The 26,680-nt window shown below is 38.5% G+C and overlaps 1 protein-coding gene across 1 annotated transcript in view; it reads left to right on the forward strand.

The window, feature by feature from the left end:
- The window catches only part of PREX2 (phosphatidylinositol-3,4,5-trisphosphate dependent Rac exchange factor 2), a 225,313-nt gene extending 199,121 nt beyond the window's left edge, over positions 1–26,192 (forward strand). Inside the window, exons 38-40 of the mRNA XM_080646985.1 lie at positions 13,469–13,571; positions 17,699–17,766; positions 24,189–26,192. Coding sequence (XP_080503111.1) covers positions 13,469–13,571; positions 17,699–17,766; positions 24,189–24,234 — 217 coding nt within the window. The 3' untranslated portion in view covers positions 24,235–26,192. The remainder of the gene's footprint in view (positions 1–13,468; positions 13,572–17,698; positions 17,767–24,188) is intronic.
- The last annotated feature ends 488 nt before the right edge of the window (positions 26,193–26,680 follow it).

Below are 26,680 nucleotides of genomic sequence, written 5' to 3' on the forward strand. Positions count from 1 at the left end.
CTCTATTGCAAGCTTACTAAGAGATTAATTGAAAGTGTTGTCTGCAACCGAATATATAAAATTATTTCATATTTTTTACTAGCAGAAAAATTATCTCTCCTTTATGATCAACTTGTGTTCATTCATTCTGGTCCTATTAATTCACTCATTATTCATTCACTCAATAAATATGTATTGAACACCAATTATGGGCCAGCACTGTTTTAGTGGCTGGGGATACAGCATTGAAAAAATAAAGACCCTACTCTCACATAGTGTTCATTGTGTTGGGGAAAACAGGAAATACAGTAAACAGGTAAATATGTAATATGATAGGTGAAATAAATGCAAAAAAAGATTAGAAGTCAAAGGGGTAAAAGTCGACGGGCCAGGAAGAAGAGGTACTGCCTTCTGAAGAGGTGATTTCATTAGAAACCTGTATGAAATGGAGTGAGTTATGCAGAAATCTCCAGAAAGGGCATTTGTTCATGGTAGGGAACAGCCACACCCCTGTGGGAGCTCAAATGGCAGTGTGCCTGGTGTGTTCCAGGAATGGCATGGTGGCCATGGTGGCCTCAGCCAAGTGTTATCACCTTGAGCGTTTGTGTTCTTCTCTTATCCTGGTACAAGATCTTCGTTATCTGAGGACTGGAGACACTGTGACAACTGCCACATCAATTTACTGAAAGTTAAGACAATTTTGTCATTTAATTTAAGAACCATGACCAAGTTGTCCAAATTATTCTCAGATATTTCATGAGCAATTAAAAATTTGACTGATGTTGTACAGGAGAAAGATTGATGTCCCACAACTATTTTACAATTGCTGTATTCATTGAAGGGTGTGTTAGAATCACAAGTAACACTGGGATTTCAAAGTAGTTTGACTTTTCCATTTCTACAATTCAAAATAAATATAGTTTTGGTTAGTTCATTTTGGAGACATTTACTGAAGTGTGGGCACAAATGCCCCATGACAGATGCTGAACTGAAGGTCACAACTATTTGAAAATAGTATGGTTTTGTTTTTCCATGATGCAGAATAAAACGAGGCTTTAATAATATCTTTAACCTTTTAGTGAAGGCTATGCTTAGATTTTTCATGATGGTAAATGTGCACTAATTTATGTTGGAAACAGAAATTCCACGTAAGAAAAGGTTCTAAAATAATTCCCTTACTAGTTATAATCCATACAGCTTGAGAGGAACTCAGGTAGATCCACACCTGCACTGCCATTAGACATGGATCCCACAGAGGGGAGAAGTTCACAGTGTGAGAATAAATATTCCACACACCTTTTATCATACTTTTAAAATCAAGATGAGAAATCGTCAACCCTATGATATCCACATTAGAGAATCAGTTTTCCTTTTCTGAAATATTTTTAAAGGATTGAATTATACTGCATATGTTTCCAATTAAAGAGAAGAATGTGGTTTCTCAGTATGAAAAGACAGACTTAATTAGCATTAATGTCTAGGTGTCTCAATGCCTATTTGAATTAGATGGCAGAGCTGCATACAACAATGAATGTGAGATTAGTTGGACAAGAATTCAGGATGAATGATTAAAATCCACTCACAGCATTTAGCCTGGCTTTGTTTTTATTAAATTCTCTTTCCCAGGATAATCCTTTGCATGAGTTACAATTCCACTGATGAACTTTCCTGCCCACAGTCTCTTCATTGCTTTCGAATAGTGGAAGAACAGGACTGTCTCTTTTTAAAATCAGGTTTTGCCTTTTAATCAATATAAACATATTACTAACAAGTAGTTTAATAATAGAAAATTCTCAGAATTTCCTATCCTGACATGCCTTATTTTCATTTTATATCATCTCTTGCAACTTATATCAAACAACACACATTTGAACACAGTGTTATTGATATATATAGTTTAACAATCTGCTTTAGGCTCCTAGCAACTATATGTATTTCCAAAATGTATACATCCACTTTCTCATTATCACTTTTATTTGTGTTACATAACATTCCAACTAGTTGTTATACCACAGTTTACTCAACTACTGTATTATTTTGGTGATTTCTCTTTTTTATCCTTTGCACATCAGAGGCATCTTTCTTTATGTAGCTGTTCCTATTTCAATTTTATTTCCTATTAAGCTAAAAGAAAACAAAAATATCCTCCAGGTAGAATCACTGGAGTTGAAACCTCTGGTTTATATATTATTGTTCCGGTTCCAGAAGGATTGTCCTCATGCACAACACAACCAGGTCAGGTGGTCGTGGGCCCGCCCCCCTTTTCCTTGTGTAAAGAGGGTACATATCATGCTTCTCTTCTAAATGGGCATTGATATTTCAGCAGTGCTTTCATTTACACTCCTTGGTTTAACAAGTACAAACATTTGAAGATCTTTTGAATTTCCTTTTCTACCAAGATTTATACTATATATTGTCCAGATGCATGCTTTACAGCAACTTTACCTTATGCCAAAGTGAGTGTTTTTAACTTTTTTTGCTCAAGTGAACATTTTTAAAGCATTGAATCGCCACTGTGGCTGTTAAAGTTCCCTTTTGTCCTCCTGCCAGTTATTTGTCGCAGGCAATCCAGAAGCATGCCATGGGGATCTCTCCATGTCCCTTTGATTTCATACTGCAGCAGCCTTCCATTCAACGCGGCATTTCATTTTGTTTTGATTCTTTATTCCCACACCTGCTTACTAGCCAACTGGTTTTCTTGAACTGATAAAAATCCGTACCCACAAATGTTATAAATCCCGAGGCACGAGTCCTAGTGTGTCCAAAACCAAAGACGCCCTTTCCTTCTGCTCCATCAGCTTCAGCTGCCTGCGCCAGGGGAGCCAGGGGGTGGACATTTCCAGAGGCTACCTGAAAAGATCTATCAGAGAAATTTCCAGTGAGGACAAGAAATCTGGAGTTATTTTTCCCCTCTAAGGACTTACTCCAGAGGGTTTGGTCCACACTCTCTGGTTCTATTAACAATGGGGTGTGGGTGGTGTCAGAGCCCTGGGCTGGCCCTGAGGGAAAGGGGTCATCCGAACACAAGTCTCATATTTCTGACTCGCCTATGACGCCTTTGAATGAAAACTTTGGGGGCTCTGTACTCATAAATTACCTTTTATCTTCATGCTTTGTTGAGAGGATGAATTTCTTCCGGGAAGTAAGGCCCTGCATTTTTTACTGACATCCAGTCGGGCTTGTGAACAGCATCACCAGGACTCACCAGCTCCAGTCCGCATCACCACTATCTCCCATTTAAAACCACATATAAGTGTGAGAAACAGTCTGTGGCAACACCAGCTTGTTCTCATCATTAAAAAAAAGATGATGACCATCAAGCTGGCCATTATCTATGTATTCCACTGTTAGACTGCTTTTTCTTTAATACATTGTAGAAACTAACTTTAACATGTATAAATTTTAGGAACTAAAGGGATATAGATATAGAGATTAGGGATAGAGATATATGAAGTTTCTAACTTAAAAGGAGTCTATTTCTAAAATGCTTTGTTATTTTATCCCCCCAAAATTGGGATATATTTTCACATTTGACAGCATTACAAATGGTGATTGAATTCTCAGTCATTCTACTTCCCTTTCTGTTACTGAACTCAAGGGGTTGGCCCCTTGGGATACTCTATCCAAGGACTAGACATGGTTGTGGCGAGGTAGTATCTTTAATTGTGACAAGTAAAGAAGACAGGATTTCTATCCAAAACTCTGTCTCGGGGAAGGTAGGCTCCGCCATTGCTTATGTGGACTATTTGGTTAGTTACAAGTTGATTTCTTCTTTGCAGTGGGCTGATCAGGTTGAGTTGCTGTCAAGCTCATCTGTTTATAGCTGCATTTGCAAAATACTGTGGTACATTTTATCACTTAGCAAGAATAACATTTAGTAAGTACAGCCCAGACCTTAATACCCTTGTCCTAGCTAACACTTCCCTACCAGCTGAAGCTTATATAACCCGTCATGTGACCAAAGCATAGGACCTAACGTATGATTGTAAGCATTTGTTAGAAAAATGAAACCCAGGAGTTAAAATACAAAATAATAAAGAAAACTATGTATTACCAATTTGGTTAATGAAGAAAGTTGATATTTCAAATTATGATAAACAGTGTAGTGACTCTCGATTCCTACAAACAATTTTTAAAAAATATTTTTCAGATAAGTATCAATGAACAATTTTGAAAACGACTTTTGTTTGAACTTTAAAGGACTTTCTCTTAGCAATATTTTATTCTGTCATCATATGACACTGGAGAACGAATTGACAAAATAGGCCTCCGATTAAAAAATGCAGGATCTTATAAAAGTGGGGCACTCAGGGCAGCCTGGTGCGGGTCGTCAGTCCTAAGGGGGCAGATGATGAAGCGGCATCTTTCTCCACTTGCAGTTGAAACAGCAGATAAGGCGAGGAGATTCACTCTTGGGGATATCCCTATGTAGGTTAGATTCTATGGGACAGAAAAAAACAAACAAAGCAAAACAAAAAAAAACCCTGCAGTAAGCAAATGTAGGTTTCAGATGTATCCCTTTACTTTCTGTGCAAAAAATTATTTGAGAGATTCAGTAACAAGATTAGTAGAAATGCTTGAATTTTAAATCTCCAGAAAGACAGCTAAATAGAACAGTAGAAACATTTTTTTGCTTACTAATGATCCCAAGATACTGTACATTCCCAATAAGTTCTAAAATTGTCCTCTGTAATCATGAATCTGAAACACATTGGTCTAAAACACTTCTTTTATATAAGGGTAGGAATAACAATGACAGAGCTGACTTTAAAATTGTCATTAAATATAACTGTAGTTTCAGTTATTTTAACAGTTATAATTAGATTATGACTAAATCAACTGTTCTCAATTGTTTGATAGCTAATAACATATTTAATGAATCAAAACAAAAAATGAAAATAAAATAAAATTGTGCTCTAATCTTTAGGACAGAAGAAATAAAATGCTATAATGGGGCTCTGGGAAAATAGCAAAATATATCCCACTCAGAATAGAATATAAGTACATATAAACCTTAATTACTCCACCAAACTCAGAGAAACAGAGGGCAGAATGGTGGTTAACAGGGGCTTGGAGCAGGGAAATGGGGAGATATTGGTCAATGGTACAACATTTCAGTTATGCAAGAGGAATAAATTCTGGAGATCTAATGTACAACAACGTGACTATAGTTAACAATATTGTGCTATATACCTGACATTGCTTAAGTGTTTTCAACACACACACACACACACACACACACACACACACACACGAAGAATAGGAAAGTAGTAGTATGTGAGGTGATGGATATATTAATTAGCTTGACTGATGACTATTTCACAATGTATACTGCAATTAGAAATAATTGGACTCCCCCCCCCCCAACCAAGAGGCTATGGAAAAACAGAAATGGGGCTGATATTAGTACAGGGAGAGAGGAGAAGGAGACCAGGTCAGAGCTGACTTCACAGAGATATATGTGAGCTGGGTTTAAAACATTACTAAGAACTTTCTGGGAATGAACACACTCAGGTGTCAGGAGCAGGAAGGGCTACCCCAGGAGAAGGCACAGAAGTGAGACAAAGAAGAATCAGTTGCCCACGGGGGGTTGAGGAAAGATCGCTGGAACACATCAGAGTATTGCTGTCCCAGGTTCTCCACCTCCCAGTGCTCTCTGTGCCCTGCAAGTGGGGGCCTCAGAATAAAACACAGGAGGACCCATCAGAAATGTCTGAAGATACACAGATTAAGCTCTACTTGGTGTCTGGGATAAACAGGTCAAAGAGAAAACAATTATGGTCCAGTGTCAAAGAACTGGGGAGACAGAAGAAATCTCATACCAGACACCCCTTAAGTGTTGGTGTCATCAAAGAACCTGTAAGGAGTAAAGATACAAGTCAGATAGCAAAGTGGAGAGTAAGGTCAAGGGAGTTCAGGAAGTTGCAATAGGTTTCCAATCTATTCAGGTAAATCCGCCCAAACAAAACAGAAATGAAATAAAATAGGAAGAGTTTGAGCTAAAAATCTAAAATGTGGAGAAGCAGATTCAAACCTGGCGACTAAGCTACACACGCGGTATTTCATATTCATACATGTGTTCAGCACAGCACATACATCCTCAAGTGCCTTAAGTGCTCAATTCCCCTAAGGCCTGTGACTGTCTCTGTGCTAAACGCAGCCATCAAACCACTTCAGAGGAAATCACGCCTTAAGGTGCTTGAGCAGAAAGAATGAGGGGTGGGGAAAGTTTTTGCCTGGCAGTTAATTTGTAAGCATTGGTTTAAAGATATACACTGAGAACTTCCAGGGCATGTATTGAAACTTGCAGTAGAAAGTCCCATTATCTTTCATGAAAATGTCATGTCCAATTCCCTGTGCCAATGCTGCAAATGTGCTCCTTACACTCGATGGCCTTTTGCCTTAAAATATATGGAGTGAGTGGAGTATTCAGTATGGCTCTGCATGTGAGATCCATACCAGGATCTCACTCCAGCTGTCCTGCTCACTTCTGCCTTCTGCTCAGTTCTTCTCCACCCTGCCCCGCTCTGCCTGCCATCTCTGTGTATTTTTTTTTCCAAATGCTCATTAACCCCTCATCTTTCAGCTCGCAGACCATGAAACCTAGGAACCCAATATAGTCATGGGAAGATTTCATCAGTACAGTCTGTTTGACAGGAGTCAAATAATGTTGAAAGCCTCAAAAGACATTGGAGCTTATTTCTTTTTCTTTTAAATATGTTTTTATTAATTTCAGGGAGAGGGAGAGAAAGATGGAAACATTGATGAGAAAAACATTGATCGGCTGCGTCCTACACGCCTCCTATTGGGGATTGAGCCTGCAACCCAAGCTTGTGCTCTGACAGGGAATCATAATGCAGCCTCCTGGTGCATAGGTTGAAGCTCAACGACTAGCCACATCAGCAGGGCCAGAGCTTATTTCTATAGGATATACTGGAAACCTTCTTGAGTGATTGCTGGCTTATGGATACTAGCTGTTGTTAGACTGTCATTCACATTTTCCTAAAGAGAGAGTATATATATTTAATATTTTATTCTATCTGTGTATAAGTGTGTATATAAGTGAATTCCTTATTATTGAAAAAAAATAGTCTGTTTGCCCCCTTTTCACATAATAATACTTAAGTGTTTTATTAAGAAAAGTGTCTTCTCTGTTACAGGGGATCAAGGACACAGGGGTTGGGTTTTTGAGATCCCTCAGGACCTGTGACAGTGTTCTCAAGCTTTTCATTTGTCACAAATGCATTGCTAAGGGTGAACAAGGTGGGAAAGACCAATAGGTCCGCAGTGGTCTTTCCATATTAATGTCACAGACACTTTGTCTGTGTAGAAGCATAGCAGCCAATCCAGGACTGATCAGTACTTAACATTCTGCATCAGCCCTAGGTGTACCATTCTCCCTGGGTGTGAGGTAACAGAAGGGAGCAGGGGATACACAACCCTGCGACATTAAGCAATTAGTTTCTTCAGTCAGCTGTTTCATTATAGATGTCAATAGACTTTTCACAGTGGTGCTCTGTGCTCAGTGGTTAAAAGTAATTAGAAGACAGAATAAATGAGGTCATTGCAGGAATGAACACTCTCAGCGCAGAACAGTGCATTTTATATCGAAAAATGCAAACCTGTCATAGAGAAGGTACACGGTCTCCCTTCAGTTTATTTTTGCTATTTGATGGCCTTACAATCATTATACTTATTTAACGTGCTTCACATCTAAGTTCCTTTTTAATCACGAGCACATTCATTTTAGTATGATGAGGTCTACATTCATAGCGAAGTGATTTGGGCTGACTGAATTAAACTTTCCCAAAACAATGAGTTTAAAGTATAAATGCTGCCCAACTGGTGTGGCTCAGTGGTTGAGCCAAGAGGTCACCAGTTCGATTCCCAGTCAGGGTACATGACCGGGTTGCAGGCTCGATCCCCAGTAGGGAACATGACGGGGGCAGCCAGTCAATGTTTCTATCTCTCTATTCCTCTCCCTTCCTCTTTTTCTAAAATCAATTTAAAAAACATGTCTAAAGTATAAATGCTGAGCCAAGATTGTGACTGTTGAATTATGGATGTGGGGAGTTAGAATTCTCTAAATGCAGCCATCTATGTGATACAATTTTGCAATAATGGAAAGAGACCTAGATTTTTAATCAGAAAATGGTTTTGAATCCTGTGACTTCCTTCCTGTGTGACCGTGATTATAACACCTGGTCCTTTAGAGACTTGTTGGTGAAATATGAATACTGATATTTTTTTCTTAAAAAAAAAGGGGAAATAAAAACAAAGTATCCTTTGCTAAAGGTTGCATTTTTATTTTTAATTACTTTTAAAAATATGTTTTCACTTCAACATCTACATAATGTTAATTTATTCAAAATTATTGTGGCTGCAGATTCAGAAATCTTCATTACATTAGGTTTTTAGGTGATTTATTGAAGGTGATTTAGCTTATAACTAGAATCTGAATGCTCCTCCTCCACTAATAAATTTCTGACCATGACCTTGCTGAGAACTAGCAAATAAATCCACTGTAGGAAAACAGAACTCAAAGCCACAAGCCTTGCATTGTTCTCCTTTTCCACGTCAGGTTAAGTTACTGCGTCACCCTCGTGGCCCAAAAGGGGTGATGCATCTCCCCAAGTTCAATTTAACGCATTTCAACTTTTGGGAGATTGGCTTCATTGTTCAGTACAATTTGAATCAACATTAAATGAGGCAGTAGATCCATGGAGGTTTGAAAATGTAATTAGAGTACAACTGATGTTTTTATCTGTTTTCCTGGCAAATGACCAAATATGTAGAAGGTCCTTAGGTTTCAAGAATCTTGTGTCTGATTTATTATAGAAATGTCATGCTTGATGTTTTTAAAAAGGATTTACATGTAATTTGATTTAAGATGTGAAGTCTTACAAAGAGAACTAAGTAGAGTATGATAGATTTTACTTAATTAATGACTGAGCTACACAATTTTCCAATTAAGCCAACTTAGGAATCCAGGCCTTGTCTCTGCAGTAAAATTTGGTTGAGAAGGAGGTTCGGATGTTGGTCACTTTCAACCCCTAGCATCTAGGAGTAGAAATGGTAAATAAGAGACCAGTTCACATGCTTTTCCTGACCCTTAGCTCCGTGGTTTGACATATAAAATTGATAGCTACTACCTAGGATCAGTTGGGACAGACATCTGAAAGAAAAACCTCATATTAGCAAATGCCTAATTATGTCAGGTAAAACTCTAGTTCAGCCAAACCCCAATTTATGAAAGAATATTCGTAGAAGTTTGTCATTTACTCCATGTAATTATCATCATCCTGTAACATCAGAATCTTATAAAAGAATTTACCACAGGGTTACTTTAATGAATCTCTCTTTAAAATAAAAAAGTAGAAAGCTTTTAAAAATAGTTAAAATAGCCTTGGCCAGGTGGCTCAGTTGATTGAAGTGTTGTCCGGCAGGGCACATACTCAGGTTGTGGTTTTGATTCCTGGCTGGAGTGAGTATGGAAGACAACCGATGGATATTTCTCTTTCAAGTTGATGTTTCTCTATCTCCCTCCCTTCCTTTCTCTCTAAAAATCAATCAAAACATATCCTTGCCTAGTGTTGTGGCTCAGTAGTTGAGCATGGACCCATGAACCAGGAGGCTGAGGTTCGATTCCTGGTCAGGGCACATGCCCAGGTTTCAGGCTCAATCTCCAATAGGGGGCATGTAAGAGGCAGCTGATCAATGATTTTCGCTCATCATTGATATTTCTATCTCTCTCTTCTCCCTTCCTCTCTCTGAAATCAATAAAATCTGTATTTAAAATAAACACATACCCTTGGGTAAGGATTAAAAAATAATAATTAAAATACAAAGGGATTTGAGAAACTGGGCTTTATGAAAGCTAATGTTCCTCAGATTTTCCAAATAATGTGTTGCCCACATGAGTTCATATAGGCACACGTACCGTATGAGTCAGTAGCAAGGAGCAGTGGAGATGACATCAGTAGCCTTCTGGCTCTATGCATTTCCAACCTTGTTTCTCCTCCTCCACACACACACTTACAGTCCTGGATGCCCCAGGGTATGAACATACTGCATTACAACCTGGAGCCCTGCACCTCCTTTTCAACATTGGGTGAATTTGTACAGTGGACAGTAGGAATACTCTGGAATCCATTCCTGCATCAGGATACCTTAATAACCTAACTATAAATGGAAGTGATTAGGAATCATATACATAGGTCCCAGTAACCTAACCTAAATGCATCTTTTAGTTGCATTTAGTTTAGTTCCAGAAATAACCATGGCCATTTGAACACTACAGAACATGACAGAGGGAAGTCGGGATATAAAAAGGCAGCCGTAGTAACCATTTGCAATGAAAACATTTTGCTTTTGTGAGTTTTTTGGTAATTAATTTATTTTATTTTTAAATTTGTCTTTATTATTGAAAGTATTACAGCTTTTGCGAGTCTTTAAAAGCGTGTGACTATATAAACAGGTTTCTAGGCATCCATACAGGTAAGGGACCCTGAAACTCAACCTTTTTTATTTTGATGATAAATCCACTTCTGACAGCACCTAATGTCACTTGTAGGGTCAAAGTAGACATCGGAAAATAATAGTTGGATGGATGGGTGGAAAGGAACTTCTTTGTGACACTTCCACAGTCAAATTAAATTGGACCAATTAGCTCCAAGTCACATTTATCATAGTGACTTGGGATCTATTAACACAAAATATGTCAAGATTTATTCATTATAAGCACAGATATAATGACCCTCTGTTTCTTCTTTCTATGGGAAATTCACTATTTCTGCAAAATTTTGCAGCCTTGTCTACTTCACTTCCTCAGGAGCATGTCCTAAGCAGAGCTACTACTTGAAATGTCTTATTACTAAAATTATTAAACAACTGTCTTCAATATCTAATTATATTTGCCTTTTTACAAAGGACAATTTCAACTCTGTGACCTTTTTTTTTTTTTTTTTTTTTTGGTGACTCCCAAGAAAACAGTAGTCTTAAAATTTTATGTGGAATTGTATCTGAAACGAGCTGAAAAGTTGAAGGTCCATATTTTCCAGGGTGGAGTAAAAAAATATATAGATTTATTTAAATTTTAATGTACTGTCTAATGTTACAACAGAGATCGTGCTAGAAAGGAAACTGGTGGTCAGACAAGAAATCTAGTACTGAATGGGACTTGCTTAGGGTCCTGGCCTTTGGATGCTCCCTTCACTCTCGTGCCCAGGGTTAGCAGATCACTGTCACTGGTAATAGCTACAAAATCAAATGTTCTCTCGTAAAACCCGACGCTGCATATGCATTATACACCACTGGAAAACCGTGCGCCTGGGATTTTTCCGACAATGCCAGAATCAGAATGCGTCTTGCTAATGCTGAGTTTTTCCTTCGGACATTGAGATTGAGATCGCTGAGAGAAGATAAAAAGTTATGAGGCAAATAATGGCATATTCACGGTGAAGCTGTGGACTTGGGGCTAGGCTTTCTTTCATCAGCTCAGGTTAGGAAATGGACTTGTGATGCTGTGATGGAAACTCTGAGCCTTCATGGAGACATCAACCTTTTGCATTATCTCCCACATTGACCTGGTTGTCTCTTTTAAAATGTCTTACTTTTAAACAATGGCAAATTAAGCTTGGGGCCTAATTGGAATATGTAGTTAATATGAAGAGCAAGGATAGATGAAGCCATCTTTTCTGGATGTGCTGGTGAAAGAAATTTCATACAGATATTTCAGTGTGATTAGAAAAAGATACTAATTTTTTTTTAACTTCATTCAGCTGGTGTAATGGGCATTATTGATTAAAATGTTAGGATCAGTAAGGACTTAAAATGGAAGTAGAGGAGACCTGAAGAAGGAGAATAAGGTTATGGTCTGTCTGGTAACCTAACAAATGCTTTGTAAACCATTGGTTTTTACACATGAACTGTCAGTGATACCTTTTGGCTTTCATTGGCATACACTGTCCTACAGCAGGCAGGTGCATTATCAGATTCATACACTAAATCTTTGTAAACCTCGTGCACTACTGGAAGCTAGACATAAAACTTTAGCCTTTGAATATGGGTTATTAGTGTTTTCTGAAGAATTCTCTGTAATGTTAACGTGGAAGCTGCTTTTCAAGTCATTTAACAGCCAGTGGAACACAACATGTTTCTCCTTAGAACGCAATTATGTATCATAACACAGTGGCACTTTGTGAGGTTCTTTCTAAATTTACAGCAGTGATATTTTAAATACTGTCTTCTCTTTTTCTTAATCATCAGTATCAAAAGCCACCACACATCCCAGACTGCTATAGTTCAACCTCATAACCAGGGATAAATGGGTTAGATATTTCTCACACACACAAAAAAAGCAATTGTATTATTGAACTTACTTTCATTTGTAGGGAAAAACTAAACAGATCTAGAAAGATACATGTGTAAAAATCAAACTACACGGGGGTAAATGCAGACATGGAGAAAATACCATAAAAATACTGGTAAATTGAAAAGTGAAGTAAAACATATCCACTAAAATAAATTTTAGGAAAAACATCTGAAAGTAATGAGCATTTTTATTAAATGTGTACAGAAATTACCCCTGAAAAAACAATTCAGAAACCAACTCCTGAGAACATTAACAAATACTTAAGTATAGGCTCTAAGAACTACTAGAGAGAAAAATATGAAAGACCATAAAGGGAAGGAAAAGGAAGAAGGCTCACCAATCATTGAATACAGGGACTGAATTGTGAATTTTCTTGGGGCTAATCTGGGTACTGCATCGTTGTATAATTAATTAAAGGTTCCTTTGGAAAATTTTACAGTCTTTAAATAAAGTCCAAGAAATATACTTTTTCAAAATCAATTCTGATCTTAGTGACTATTAATTTCACTGTTTATTTTCTGCTATATTAGGCATAAATCAATATAAATCTATTATCAATATGAATGGAAATATTGGGAAGTCATTTTTTAATTGCGTAAAATATCAGTAAAGAATAATATCTGGTAATAGAACTTATTATAATTTTGGTTATTTAATTTCCTGTGTATAAACTTTCCAATAAACATAGTTCATTGTGGGTTTGTTTGAAATTTAAACACTTAATTTTAGACCCCAACAGTGTAGCTCTATAATCTCTTTAGAACAGGTATTTTGTAGAAAAATCAATGGTTCATTGTCTAGTTGCTTTGATTTTGCCTGGTGCCTTTTGATTTTGAAATTAGTGTAGGGGAGGAAAATTAAAATTTCTTCTATCCTTCTGAGTTCTTAGCTGAGACTCCTGTAATAAGAGACAGATTAATCAGAGAAAAAATTAAACAAATTTATTAACATGTATATATCATGTATACATGGGCGATCCCAAGGGAAAATGAGTAACTATCCACGATGGTATATTTGGGGGTGGTGTATTCTGCTACCTTCATTAGTAACCCCAAGTGTCTTGAAGTGCTTACCAGGAACTGGTGGGATTTGACTTGCCCTTGCCTTTGCTCACAGGTGCACCCTGAGCGTGACAGTGGAGCAGGCCATCATTCTGGCCAGAAGCCACGGACTGCCTCCTCGCTACATTATGCAGGCTACAGATGTAATGCGGAAGCAGGTGAGTCTCACACACTGTAGGGAGTTGTGTTATAAGACCTGGATTTGAAGGTTCCTTTGTTCGCTCATCAGATGTCTGACAAGTGCCTGGATGTGACGGCAGTTTTCCAGGTTCAGAGAGTACGTCGAGAACAAGAAACACTCCCAGGAAAGAAGATAGCCCAGATGTCCACATGAAGGTTCTCCAAGAAACTTAGAGAACCTGGAAAAAGGGTGTCTAAGAGGTCCCCTGAGGAGGAAAGGGAGTTGGCCAGGCAAAATGAGCCAGGGTGGCTTGGGGCTTTTGTAAAGGAGAAGATACGTGTCACTTCCTGGGAATGCAGGGAATAGACTGGGGAAGGGGTGGGGGAGAGGAAAGAACTGAGGGCCTTGCGCACTTCCGGAGATCTCACAGGGCCTCACGGGCCAGATAATCACAGGCCTCGGTTTTTCATGTAGAGGATGAAGCGCCATTGGACTGCCTGTAGGTCTCTGAAGTACGTGTGGGTAAGAATGTACTATCTTATAAAGGGGATGAACATTCTATACAATAATCCAAGAGCATTTGGAGTGGTCGATTGGTTTTTAACCCTTAAAATTCTTTGAAAAAATAGTAGCAAAACTGCACTAATATCTGATTTAGTGATTATTAGGAGAATGTGCTTAATTCTAGTAAAAAAGACATAATGAATAGAAGGACAAAAGAAGCTGAGAGACATTAATTGTTTTAAATTTTATTTATTGATTTTTAAAGAGGAAGAGGGAGAGAGGGAGGGGGGAGAGGAGAGGGGAGAGAGAGAAAGACAGAGGAGACAGAGAGACAGAGAGAGACAGAGAGAGACATCCACTTGTTCCAAGGGTTGATTTTTGTATGTGCCCTGCCCTGACCAGGGATCAAACCCGAAATCTTGATGCATCAGGACAACATTCTAACCAACTAAGTTACTTAGCCAGGATGAAAGACAATTTTATATTTTATTCTGCCACCTTTTCTTAGGGCTACCACAGAAAATTGGTTAAACCAATTTCTCTACCTGCTGACTTGGTTTGAATTGTCCAGTGATAGTGAGGGACTTAATTTTTAAGATATGCTTTTGTAATTATGAACTTTGTTTACTAAAGAGTGGATAATTCTTAAACATAAATCCCTATGGGTTTGCTCCAAAAAAAAAACACCAAACACACACACACAAAAATCAAACAAACCCGAAACAACAACACAAAAACCCAGAAGCAGTGGTAAGTGAGGCCAGCGCTGGCCTGTGGACTGCACTGCAGACATGAGGTGCAGTGGGCACATACCCTGGAGTTCCAGGTTGTGAACCCCAGACCTGAAGATTGAAAACTCAGGTCTCACAGGGTCCAGGAGGGATTTGTTGCAAGGAGGTTAGATCCATGAGAAGCACGTGGCATACTGTGGGTCAGCTGGAAAAGGGCAAATACAGATGCAAAGGTGGCAGGTTGAGGAAGAACTTCTTGGGGTTCAGTTTTTACAAGCAGGTTAAGGTGAACGTGCGATTAGTCATACCTGGATTGGGATGTGGGCTCTGAAACATACAGAAAGAGACAAATCTTCTGTTTCACTCTGTTGCTACTAGTTTAAGTTTGCAACCAGACTTGTAGAAGCCATTTCAAAATTGTGGTTTATGGGAGACTATATTAACCTTTTTTATAATAATCTTTTTATAATAGTAAGGGAGTAATTATGAGTTGGCTACATATACATTGTAAGTATATAGACTTAAACACTCAAAACCTTTAACTTCCTATAACTGAAAATGAGGATTAGAAAAAATGAAAAAAGTAAAACAATATTATTTAGGCCTTAATGACTTGTTTAACTGGTACAAGCTTCTTTAAAACATAATATACATACATTTGTATTAATACCTGTTACTATATATTTATAAAATGTAATTTTAAAAGACTAAAATGTTACAAAGTCTGGTTGATTTCTAATTTGCACTATTTCTTAGTATTTATCATTTCGTCTTCCTCCTAATTATTGAATAAATACATTTAGAACCCTTCCCCTTCCTTTGTTGCTTGTCTGCCTGCTCTAAGCTTTTGTGACATCTCTAAGTGGTTCTGAGAGACAAAGACGCAGTTCTACCTTCTCTGTGAAAGATTATGGAGCCCAGGCCTTCTCTTTAGAGAAACTGGAGTAGGCTTTTGCAATATTCCTCCCGCTGCTAATCCTCTGACCAGTGTTCAGCAGCTTCAGGCAATGGGACTAATGGTTGGGACCAGTCTGCAAGCCAACACTTAACAGCGAGGGATCTGAGTAGTTAGGACACACCTGTAATGAAAGATGTTTCTTTTGCCTTTCAACCCCTTGGACTCCGTTTTTCAGAAGACTGAATGGTTAGAATATTTGCCAAATTAATGATTTATCATTTCTAAGATAGTTAGCTTCTTTTTTTAGGAAGAAGCTTTTGAGCATTATTTATTTTTCTTATTTCTAATGGCAGTACAGTTTTCACGTACAGATTTTGTCTATGTGCTTTCTGTAGAGTTGTTTGAATTAACTGCTTGAGTTAGTAGGAGAGGTAAAAGATAGAAGGAAGGATACTGTTCTCCTTACAAATTTTTTGTAATGATTGTAATAATCTTTGTCAGCACTTTCACATAACCATCTGATCTGATTAATAAAATAATTGAGGTTGACACTCCCATTTACATTATGAACTTAAAGTTTTCTGTCCAATAAATTATACATTTTAAATATTCTTTGATGGAAACCAAACATTCTTTTTTGACCATTTTAACAAACACTGGGATTGCAAAGAATTCGGGCTCCTTAGCTACAGTATCAGAGCATTAGACTGGGCACTAGGACCAAGGACCAGGGAAGATGCACTTCTTGCCTAATATCATGGTGGACACCTGTGTAGGCAAATCACCGTGATACAGGCACCAACAGGCAAGTTCTCTCAGTGGTATACAACCCTGTGGCTCAGGTCATAAGTCAGAAAACTAATAAAAAAGTAAGTGAATTCTCTATTTTGCTTTTACAACTTTTCTCTAAGTCTAAAATTACTTTAAAATAAAAAAGTGATTTTTTTAAACTGCTTAATTGTAGTTCCTAAATCCCTTCCATCTCTCCCATCCCTACCCCCATCCCCATCCCTTTCCCCATTTGCCTTCCTTTACTTCAGGGGTGGGGAACCTTTTTTTCTGCCAAGGGCCGCTTGCATATTTATAACTGGCAGGCCATACAAAATTATCAACTTAAAATTAGCCTACTACATTTGGGCAAACATTTAATTAACTCCTAATGCCTTGGCAGGGCCAGACCAAATGATTTGGCAGGCCTTATATAGTTCATGGGCCAGATGTTGCCCATCCCTGCTTGGTCCACTTGAGAGAATTTTTCTTTTTTTTTTTCTTCTTTCCTTCCTTCCTTTCCCATAGGTTAGAATTTGGTAGCAGGAGAGAAGGTTTCAGAGTGTTTTTTTTTTTTTTAAACTACTCTCCTTTATCTGTTCTCAGCCCCACACCCTGGTGTTTTGTTCTATGTAATAACTAACTCCCATTAGGAACTGAACAATGATTATAGCTTCATTCATGAACTTGACAGATTATAAAGACTTTTTCATTGCTCAAGTACGTTGTCTTTGTGCTATAAATGTGGAGGCAGAATTCTTACATATTAGAGATCCACATGCAAATTGCTTTAGAACTATTTAAGAAATTATTTTCTTGATAAACACTATGAAGTTTAAAATAGCTAATTATTTAGCTAATACACACAAGTGTAATATAACTGTGATTTTTGTTCCACAAAAGTGAAGACAAAGCAGGTATTTATAACCTGCTCATTTCCTATTGTCTTATGCATTGCTTGCTTTTAGGAATAAAGACGTAGATGAGATGATGAACAGGAAGCTGTTATTTAAACTAATTTCAAATAATTTAGATGGCTATTGGAATACATACCAATCCTTTGAAACAATATATCAGCATGTTTTAATCCTTAAGAGCATTAATTTTGAAAATGCTCAGGTGAAAATTTCTCTCTTCCTTCTCATCCAGTTTCCCTTGATGTTAAGTACGTGGTTGGAATAAATACTCTTCACTCAAGTGTTAATGCTGTGTTGATTACTAATGCGATGTAGAGCCAAGAGTGATCTTCTTTACTTTTTTCAGGGAGCAAGAGTTCAGAACACAGCAAAGAATTTAGGAGTCAGAGACCGGACCCCACAGTCTGCTCCCAGGTAAGTGACTCCCCATCTCTACTCTTTTCCACCCTCTCCCAGGCAGTGCCACTCACAGCTACTGAAACTGCTCGAAACGATGCCCAGTGTAGAACTGATTATAGTCATAGAAATTGGCCTTGTAGACATTTTGTGGCTATGTGATTAGGCATAATTGCTCTCAGAATGAAATGGAATTCTAGCTGAAGAAAATTTAGAGGTAGCAAGTAGAAGTCTTGACATCATTTAAATTTTGCAAGTTTCATCATGAATTCAATCACAAAAGTCCACACAATTCTTATGAAAATTTATATGCCAACTGTGCCAAATTATGAAAATGCTATTTTCATTTATACTTTTATGACTGGTCATGCTGTTTGTTCCCTCCAGCATGACTGCCTCTCCCATCTGTGTCTGTATGAAACACTCTTATTTAACCACAAAACCAACTTAGATATCATTTCCCCTTGAAGTCTTGCTTGAGTTCCTTCCTCTTTTATGTTCCATTAGCATCTTGTATATTGATTGGTTATAGCCCTGATTATGTTACAATATACTGCTACATGTCTCTTTACCAAAACTGAATAATGAATTATTTGGGGGCAGGGAATATATTGTTTTGATTTTGTTCATTGCTTATCATTGCTTACCTACGAATATCTGAACTGATTTCAAGAATGTATGAATACATGAATGAATGAGCTTTTTGTTTGTTAGCAGACCAAATATTCACAGTTTACATGTCATCACAAGAAAAGACTTTAATTCACCCTTACAATAAATGAATATGGGAATAGCCATCAAAGAAATGTTGTTGATTTGACTTCCCTGGTAACATTAGGGTAGGCAGTCATCTGTCTTGAAGTAGGGCAAAATTAAGTAATTTCTTTTACATTTGATTGTGTCTGTACTTTTGCATTTTAACAAAAAGAAGGCCCTTCCAAGCCTTGTTGCAGATGAGACACGCTTTGTTTCTATGTACAAAGCAGTTACCAGAGTTAGAATGAAAACTGCAGCATTTATGAAGTTAAATTTTGTTCTGAAATACTGTGTGGGCAATGAAAGTACTTTCAAAAAACAAAACATATTTTCCCCTGAAAATGGATGAAGTACTACTCATGTTCTAATTGCATTTATTTTTAGTGCTGACTCCTAATCCTGTCTGAGCTTCAAGTCTTGTTAATGTTATCTTCTATGTTTGATTAGATTATAATCTAAGACTTTTCTATTGCCAAAGAACCATTTCACATAGGAATTAGCTCTCTAGCACCTGGAGCACACAGGGTACGTTTGTATAATGAACCCAGTGCAGTGTTAAAATTACAATAAGAAAAAAAGATAACAGCTCAGCAAGGTCCTCTTAGCTAGAGCTTATAAACAATAATAAACAGTGGGGTAGGATAAGACTTCAGCATCCTAATCAATAAACCAATAAGTAGCAGGCTGAATATAAGAAAAGAAATTGATGAACTCACTCTTTTCTTTATTGCGTTATGTTTTAAAACACTTGAAATGAAATACAATAAAATGTGCCAGCTATAAAACTGACATTTTTTACAAGGGAATAATGGCCCTGAGAGAGAGAGCTAGAGTAGTTTTTACATTTTATTGTATTTATTCTTTCGTTCACTTTACAAATGTTTATTGAGGACCTACAAAATGCGAAGCACTCTGCTATCCCCTATGCTGAAGGTAAATACAAGATAGAAATAGTTTCATCTCTCAAGGAGCTTTCAGTTAAAGAGCTGAGATGAGTAAAATGTAACTCATAAGGAAAGGTAGAAGATAAGAGAGTGCTAAGGTCTGCAGAGGGGCTGGGATTCTCTCCCAGCTGGGAACCAGGATTCCTTCCCCAAAGACATCAAACTGAAGAACATTTGGCTCTTACAACCAGGCCATCCATAGGCAAATCTGGGGTAATATTTCTGCAAATATCTTTGTGGAGATAACATTTGCTACCTCTGCCTAAGATAATATTTGGTTCTAATCTCCAACCAATCTCTTCATAGTTTTTCTAAAACCATTCACTTTCTTTCATTTTTAAAAATTCACTCTGCAAACATACATTGAATTTCAGCTATGTGTTTGTAGGTGTCAGGTGCTTTGTTAAAAACTAGAAATATAGCCTGGCCAGTGTGGCTCAGTGGTTGAGCATCAACCTATGAACCAGGAGGTCACGTTCAATTCCCAGTCAGGGCACATGCCCGGGTTGCGGGCTGGATTCCCAGTAGGGGGTGTGCAGTAAGCAGCCAACCAATGATTCTCATCATTGATGTTTCTATCTTTCTCTCCCTCTCCTTTTCTCTCTGAAATCAATAAAAATATATATATTTTAAAAACTAGAGATATAGTCTCCCATCAGGCACCAATGTATTCAGTAGAGTGACAGTTGAACAAAATGAAAATGTTATACAGTTAAGAGCTGTGACAGCAACAGGCACAGATTGCCATGAGAATACATAGCAGGTGCACATATCTCAGCCTAGGAATGGAGAAGGGAGATTGAAGAGTAGTCCTGGCCCAGTCAGCATGGTAACCAATGTCCTGTATAGCTGATGTAATGACATCAGTGCCTATGGACACATCGCATTCTGAGAACTGTACCTAGATCTCTGTGATGGCTGAATGTGCCTCGAGAATGATGCCAAGTGAGGCTGGAGACATAGGCAGGAGCTGGATCAGGAAGACACTTGTATGAGACATTTAACTTGTAGACCATAGGGAGGTATTAATAAACAATCTTCCTATCTGGAAGATTTAAATTTAAGAATTTGTCTCTGGCGACATTAAGAGGATCAATCAGAGGAGAGCTAAGCTTAAAGTCAGGAGCTTGAAAGGAGATTACTGTAGTATTGAGGAAAAAGATGAGAGGAAGGATTGGAGAAACATTTACTAGACAGAAATAATAGTCTTTGGACACTAATTGGAAGAAGAAGGTTGAGAAAAGGAAGAACCTAGAATGGCCACCCCATTTTTGCTTTGAGTGACAAGAGATGAATGGTTCTAGATACAGGGAAAAGAGCACACAAAGGGGAAAGATGACGAACTCAGCTGGTACTATTGAGACTAAGGATCAATGGGACATCCATGTGGAGATGCCTTTGTGGGCAGTACAGATGAGGTTCTTCCTCCTCTGTTCATACTTTGGCTTTTCAGAGCAATTAGCACATCTTCACCAAGAACCAAATATTACATTTCAGCTGGAATGGCACACTTGTCTTTTTTTCTATTGCATTATGAAATCTGTAAAGGATTTTCAATGAAAGCTTGATTTTTCTTTATTTGTATAACTAGAGGCCCAGTGCTCGAATTTGTGTATGGGCGGGGTTCCTCTGGGTGGCCTGCGGGGATCGGGCTGAAATCCGCAGTCCAACACCACCTGCAGCTCCTACCTGCCGCAGCAGCGCTCGCCAGCCGTGAGCCTTGCATCTGGCGCCCTCCAAGGGCAGTGGCCTGTGGGATCAGGCTGAAACTGGCTCTTTGACAGTCCCCGAGGGGTGCCAATTGCAAGAGGGCACAGGCCAGGCAAAGGGATCCCACCAGTGTACGATTGGGGTGGGGAGGGACCGCGGGAGGGCTCCAGGGCATGTCCGGCCCATCTCTCTCAGTCCCAATCGGCCAGACCCCAGCAGCAAGCTAACCTACCAGTTGGAGCATCTGCCCCCTGGTGGTCAGTGCACATCATAGTGAGTGGTTGAGCAGCCTTAGCATATCATTAGCATATTATGCTTTGATTGGTTGAACAGTCAGTCACCGGTCAACAGACAACCAGACACTTAGCATATTAGGGTTTTATTATATAGGATTGGGAGGCAAGCATACTATAGTGGTTAAAAGTGACAAGATGGTTAAGTCCCAGCTCCTGCTATGTGACCTTATTTAGTCATGTTATTTATCCTCTGAGACAGTTTTCTTTTGTGTGTAATGGGGAAATTGCCTTGCAATGGAGTGTTACTAGACTTTAGCCTTGAAAGAGTCATTTGCTTTGTGGTTTCCTTTAACACAACTTGTACTTGGCCATGTACACAGATGAAGGGCGTGATCTATAGACTGCAATTTGAAAGTTCTACTCTGCAGATTTAGATTTGGGTGGAACTATCAGCTCCAACAGGAAAAGATAAAAGTGGAGCTGGGACCACACCTCTTTGTGCAGGGCCGCTGGTGTGCATGAGTGGAATGAGAAAAGCAAGGGCCCCTGAGCATTGGGCAAACAAAGACCTCCTATTACCTAACAATTTAGCTGCCAAAAAACAAATGCCTCGGTGCAGAGAAAAAGTCTAATTCTTACCTATTACATTTTACTTCCGAACACTTCATCTGCTTTTCTAAATCCCCAAAGCCCCACAATTTCCATTACAAATGTGTCTGAACTCAAATAACCCTGAATCGCTTCCAAGAAGCCTCATAGAAGCTGAATCTGCCCAGCTCTGCAGTACCCAGAGCTATTATTTCATTAGGTGATCACAGGCAGTAGCCTTTTCGCCAGATTGCAAGGCAGACGTTTCAAAGACTTGCTTCCCCGTGGCATTAGTTACATTCTGTGTGAACATGCAGTTCAAAGAAATGGAATGTGATGGCTCAGCCCAGGAAGGACATCCTCTACCCAACTTACTGTGTCTGTTCTGCGGGGCTACGGCCACTGTGCCTTCTCACTCCCCGGGCAACACTGTTGGGAAATGAGGATAGGCATTCAAGAGGGGAAGAACTTCCCAATTATTCTGCTGTTCCAGCCCCGGGCATGCATTTGAAGCAATACCATATCCTTTAGCTGAAAAAAAAAGCTGCTTAGAAGTCTATCAGGTCATTGTAATGTATTATTTTCCCCGGGAAGGGTGAAATAAGCTTTCTGATATCAGATGTTCTTATTTCAGTATTTATTTTCTTCTATGGAGGTGACACGTGGAACTACCTTCCAGACTTGAAATACGTTTTACAAACCTCCAAGGCAATAACTTCTTGCATGTGTGTCCAGACTAGGAAAGTTGATTTGTTAACTAAGTTTCTAACTCAATATTAAATCGTTCTCATTCTTCCTCTTTGATTTAGAATTAGCATGGGATTAAGTATTAAAGGGAGAGGAAATTTTTAACTTGCTAAATTTGCCAACACTCATTTAAGCTGGGTTCACTTTAATGTGTTTAAAGGGAGTGAATACGGCAGCTATCCCTGGGTTTGGAGTGCTTTTCAAAGGAAGCAAAGCAGAAATCTGCACTTATTTTTTAGACCATGAAACTAAGCTCTGAAGGAGAACCAGCGTGGCCATGGGCACAGCTGAGGACCACAGATGGGGTCCAACATCCAGCCACCTTAGGCCAGCTGATGTTTACTCAGACTATGCCTTACATCATGGGTATGCCCTATGTGGCCACTATTGCAACCATGTTCCTCTTTCCTTTGTTCTGGAGTTAGGATTCCACCATTCAGGGGAATGTGGAGCACTAGAATGTGTATAGTCCTAGGTCAGTCCCCTGAACTTGGCCTTGAGGCTGTATGGTCACAAACTAGACCTGGGATGAAAAGAGGGAGCGTCTCCCCATCTCCCGGTATCTCCACCAGTTCAGATGGATTCCTAGACCCATGTGAATCTCCACCTGATTCTGTTGACAGGTGAGGGGAAGGATGGGCAAAGCTGGGCATATATTTCTTAGGAAACACCAGCTAGTTGTGCCTTTGATGTTCAGGACTCAGGACTCTACCACAGCAGCCATTCCATATCTAACTGCCTGTACCACCAGATGGTACCAAATGAAGCAAATTTCTAAAACTGGTCAGAAAATCAGTAGACCCCTAAGGAATAGATATTATCTTGGTATAAGACATTCATGAGAGACATGATGATAATTATCATAATAATATCATCTTGTGGAATTTAGAGAATCAATTTTTCTACCAGGGAGAAGAACAGCGGGCATTGGAGCAAAGCAGCTGGTGTGAACAAGACAGCATTGCCCAACCATTCGTCATATTTGTGTGCACAGAGACACTGGTGTTTTCTAGAGAATAGAACAGCCCTGGTCAGTTTGCTAAGTGGTTAGAGCATTGGCCCTGAGACCAAAGGGTCTCGGGTTCAATTCCCAGTCAAGAGCACATACCTGGGTTGCAGGTTTCCCAGCCCCCATGGGGGTGCGTGCGTATAGAAGGCAACCAATTGATGTATCTCTCACATCAATATCTCTCTCTCTCTCTTCCTTCCACTCTAGAAATCAATGGGAAAAATATCCTCTGGTGAGGATAAATAAAAAATTAAAAAATAGAACCGAAATTTGGGAGTTTGCTAATTTATATGTGATTTTTAGTGAAATAGGCAATATGGTCATGCCTCACAAACCAAGAAATTATTGTTAGTGTGTTTATTATACTAATGTATTTGTTATACAAATAAAAATACCTCTAGTAATGTCACTGTGTCAGGCCACAGTCACACTTTCTCATGCCTCTTCTAGGCTGTACAAGCTGTGCGAGCCGCCTCCCCCAGTTGGAGAAGAATGAAGAGAACCTCTAGGAACCTGGCGAGCAGAGCTTCTGAGCACTGGACTAGACAAAGGACCGCCTGGTGAAACACTCTGCACTCAAAGAAAAGTGAATTTTTTCTCTTAATCTTTCACCATGGTGTCAATAACTAATGTTCAGCTCCTCCTGTGCCGGAAATGGATAGCCCTTCATTCAGACAATTCAGTTTCAAAACCGATCTCTCTATGTATTGACATGAATTATTCGTTTTTAGGGTAAAATTCATCCCGGGATATTACAGAAAAAAATATCAGAGGACAAAATGAACCATGGTGCTTACTCTCCCATTTACTAAAATTATTTCATTGTGTTTAGTTTTATCTTTTCCAAATGGGAAGACGTAATAATGGATCTCTGAAGACACATGCCCACATTTCCTCAACTGTGCAGAAATGTTACAGAAAACAGAGACTGGTGTCCTAGTCCTCAGTTCCTCTGCATCAGAGAAAATAGTTCCTGTATGAAAGGTGAAGAGCATGCGTTCCTCTTTCAAAAGGTGTTTTGTCCGGAGAGGAGAAGAGACTGATTGAGGCTCCCATCAAGACCTTCTTCCAGCTGCTTCCCGGTGTCCTTCATGCTCCTGGACAGTTCCAGAGGCCAGAGCTGGACATGATGATAATTATGGGTCTCTGAAGTGGGCGTGGCTTTCTTGGGCCACATGTACTGGTGCTGTCAGATGTGGCCAGGGGCTGGGAAGAGGCAGAGATTGGGGAGGTGGAAAAGAAGACGAGGCTAAAGGAGGGGAAAATAAGTCTATTTAAAAACTCAACCTTTAACTTAGATACTTAAAATTCTTAATTTTATTAAGGCTTTCATATAAGACATCAAACTCTTAAGAGAATACACCCTGCCCAGCATTTTTCTATCAAGGTATATGTATAAGATATGAAACTAAAGCTTTATTGGGTGAACTTTAAAAGGACTATTAGAGACCTTGATAATCTATGGAAGCACAAGATGTATTCTGTGCATAACTTACATCATTTCTACCTTGATAAAATAATGTTGTTAGCATGGTGAATACAGTAATATTGAGTTTAAATTCATAATTTTCAAAATAATTAAAATGCCCTTATTGTGATGGTTATAATTTTATGAATTTGGACTAATTTAGTATGAAAAATGCTTTCAAAACTAAAGTATATACAAACCATTACTACATTTTAATTTATAAACTTTGTTCATGGTTTTCAAGCTATCATTAATAACCTTCATCCCTAGCAGTTGTGTATTAAATAACAAAAATACCATGTTTACATATGTATGAGCTATTTATATACTGGTTAAGGTAATATTGTTATTTGGTAAAGGATCTCTTAAGATTTTGGCAGTAAGTTCATATTTGTAATGAAAAATAAAGAAATCAACATCAGAGTTTTCAAAGAAAAAAATTGAACATTTTGAATGTAATAAAGAGATGAGTATAACATAAATGTTTATATTAAGTACATTCTTAACTTTTAACATTCTTGATACTATCAGCATGTGATCCCAAAGGTCCATAATATTAGCAAATTGTGACTTTCCACATACTGAAAATGTGATTAAGTTCTATGTAGAGCTAATGAGTGAGCAAAACTGACTAACCAGCAGGTACTTTTCATACTGTCATTGGTGTTTTCTAATCACTGTCCTGGCAGCAGTAGTCTCTTAGAGGGATGAAAGGGTCCTTAAACATTTTGGTCACACTTTGGTATGTTTCATGGAGGAATTACCTGCTCTAGTGGTATGTATAAGTTAGCATGTTTTTAAGGACTTACATTCTTTGTAATATAATGCTTTTACTATTACTTTAAGGGTTAAACATAGTGTAAGGATACCATTTACTTAAAAAGGATACCATTTACTAAATGCTCCAAAGTTAATAATGGTGTATATTACCATCAGCCTTTTTCATTTTTTATTATAATAAAAATTGTAGATAACAGTTAAACAATTACTATGTGCCAAGCAATACGTACAAGTGCGTTACCCGTTCTTTTTGTTATTTCTTCACTAATCTTCATAATGACAATTCCAGGTGGCATTCTTTTCATAATCTCCTTTTTACAGTTCAGGAACTGAAACAGAGAATGGTCCAGTGACTGGCCCAAGACTACATGACTGACAAGTGGTAGGACCAGGATTTTGAACCCAGGAAGTTTGCCTTTTCTTTTTTTTTTACATTGATTTCAGAGGAGGGAGAGGGAGAGAGAGAGAGAAACATCAATGATGAGAGAGAATCATTGATTGGCTGCCCCCTGCACACCCCACTGCACACTGAGAATGGAGCCCACAGCTCAGGCATGTGCCCTGACCGGAATTGAACCATGACCTCCTGGTTCATAGGTTGGCATTCAACCACTGAAACATGCCAGCCAGGCAGGTTTGCCTTTTTAATACATTATGGTTACCAGCAGAACTGTTGTAAATGTTACCAATTATT

The sequence above is a fragment of the Plecotus auritus genome, assembly GCF_963455305.1.
Source record: "Plecotus auritus genome assembly, chromosome: 11".
Lineage (NCBI taxonomy): Eukaryota > Metazoa > Chordata > Mammalia > Chiroptera > Vespertilionidae > Plecotus > Plecotus auritus.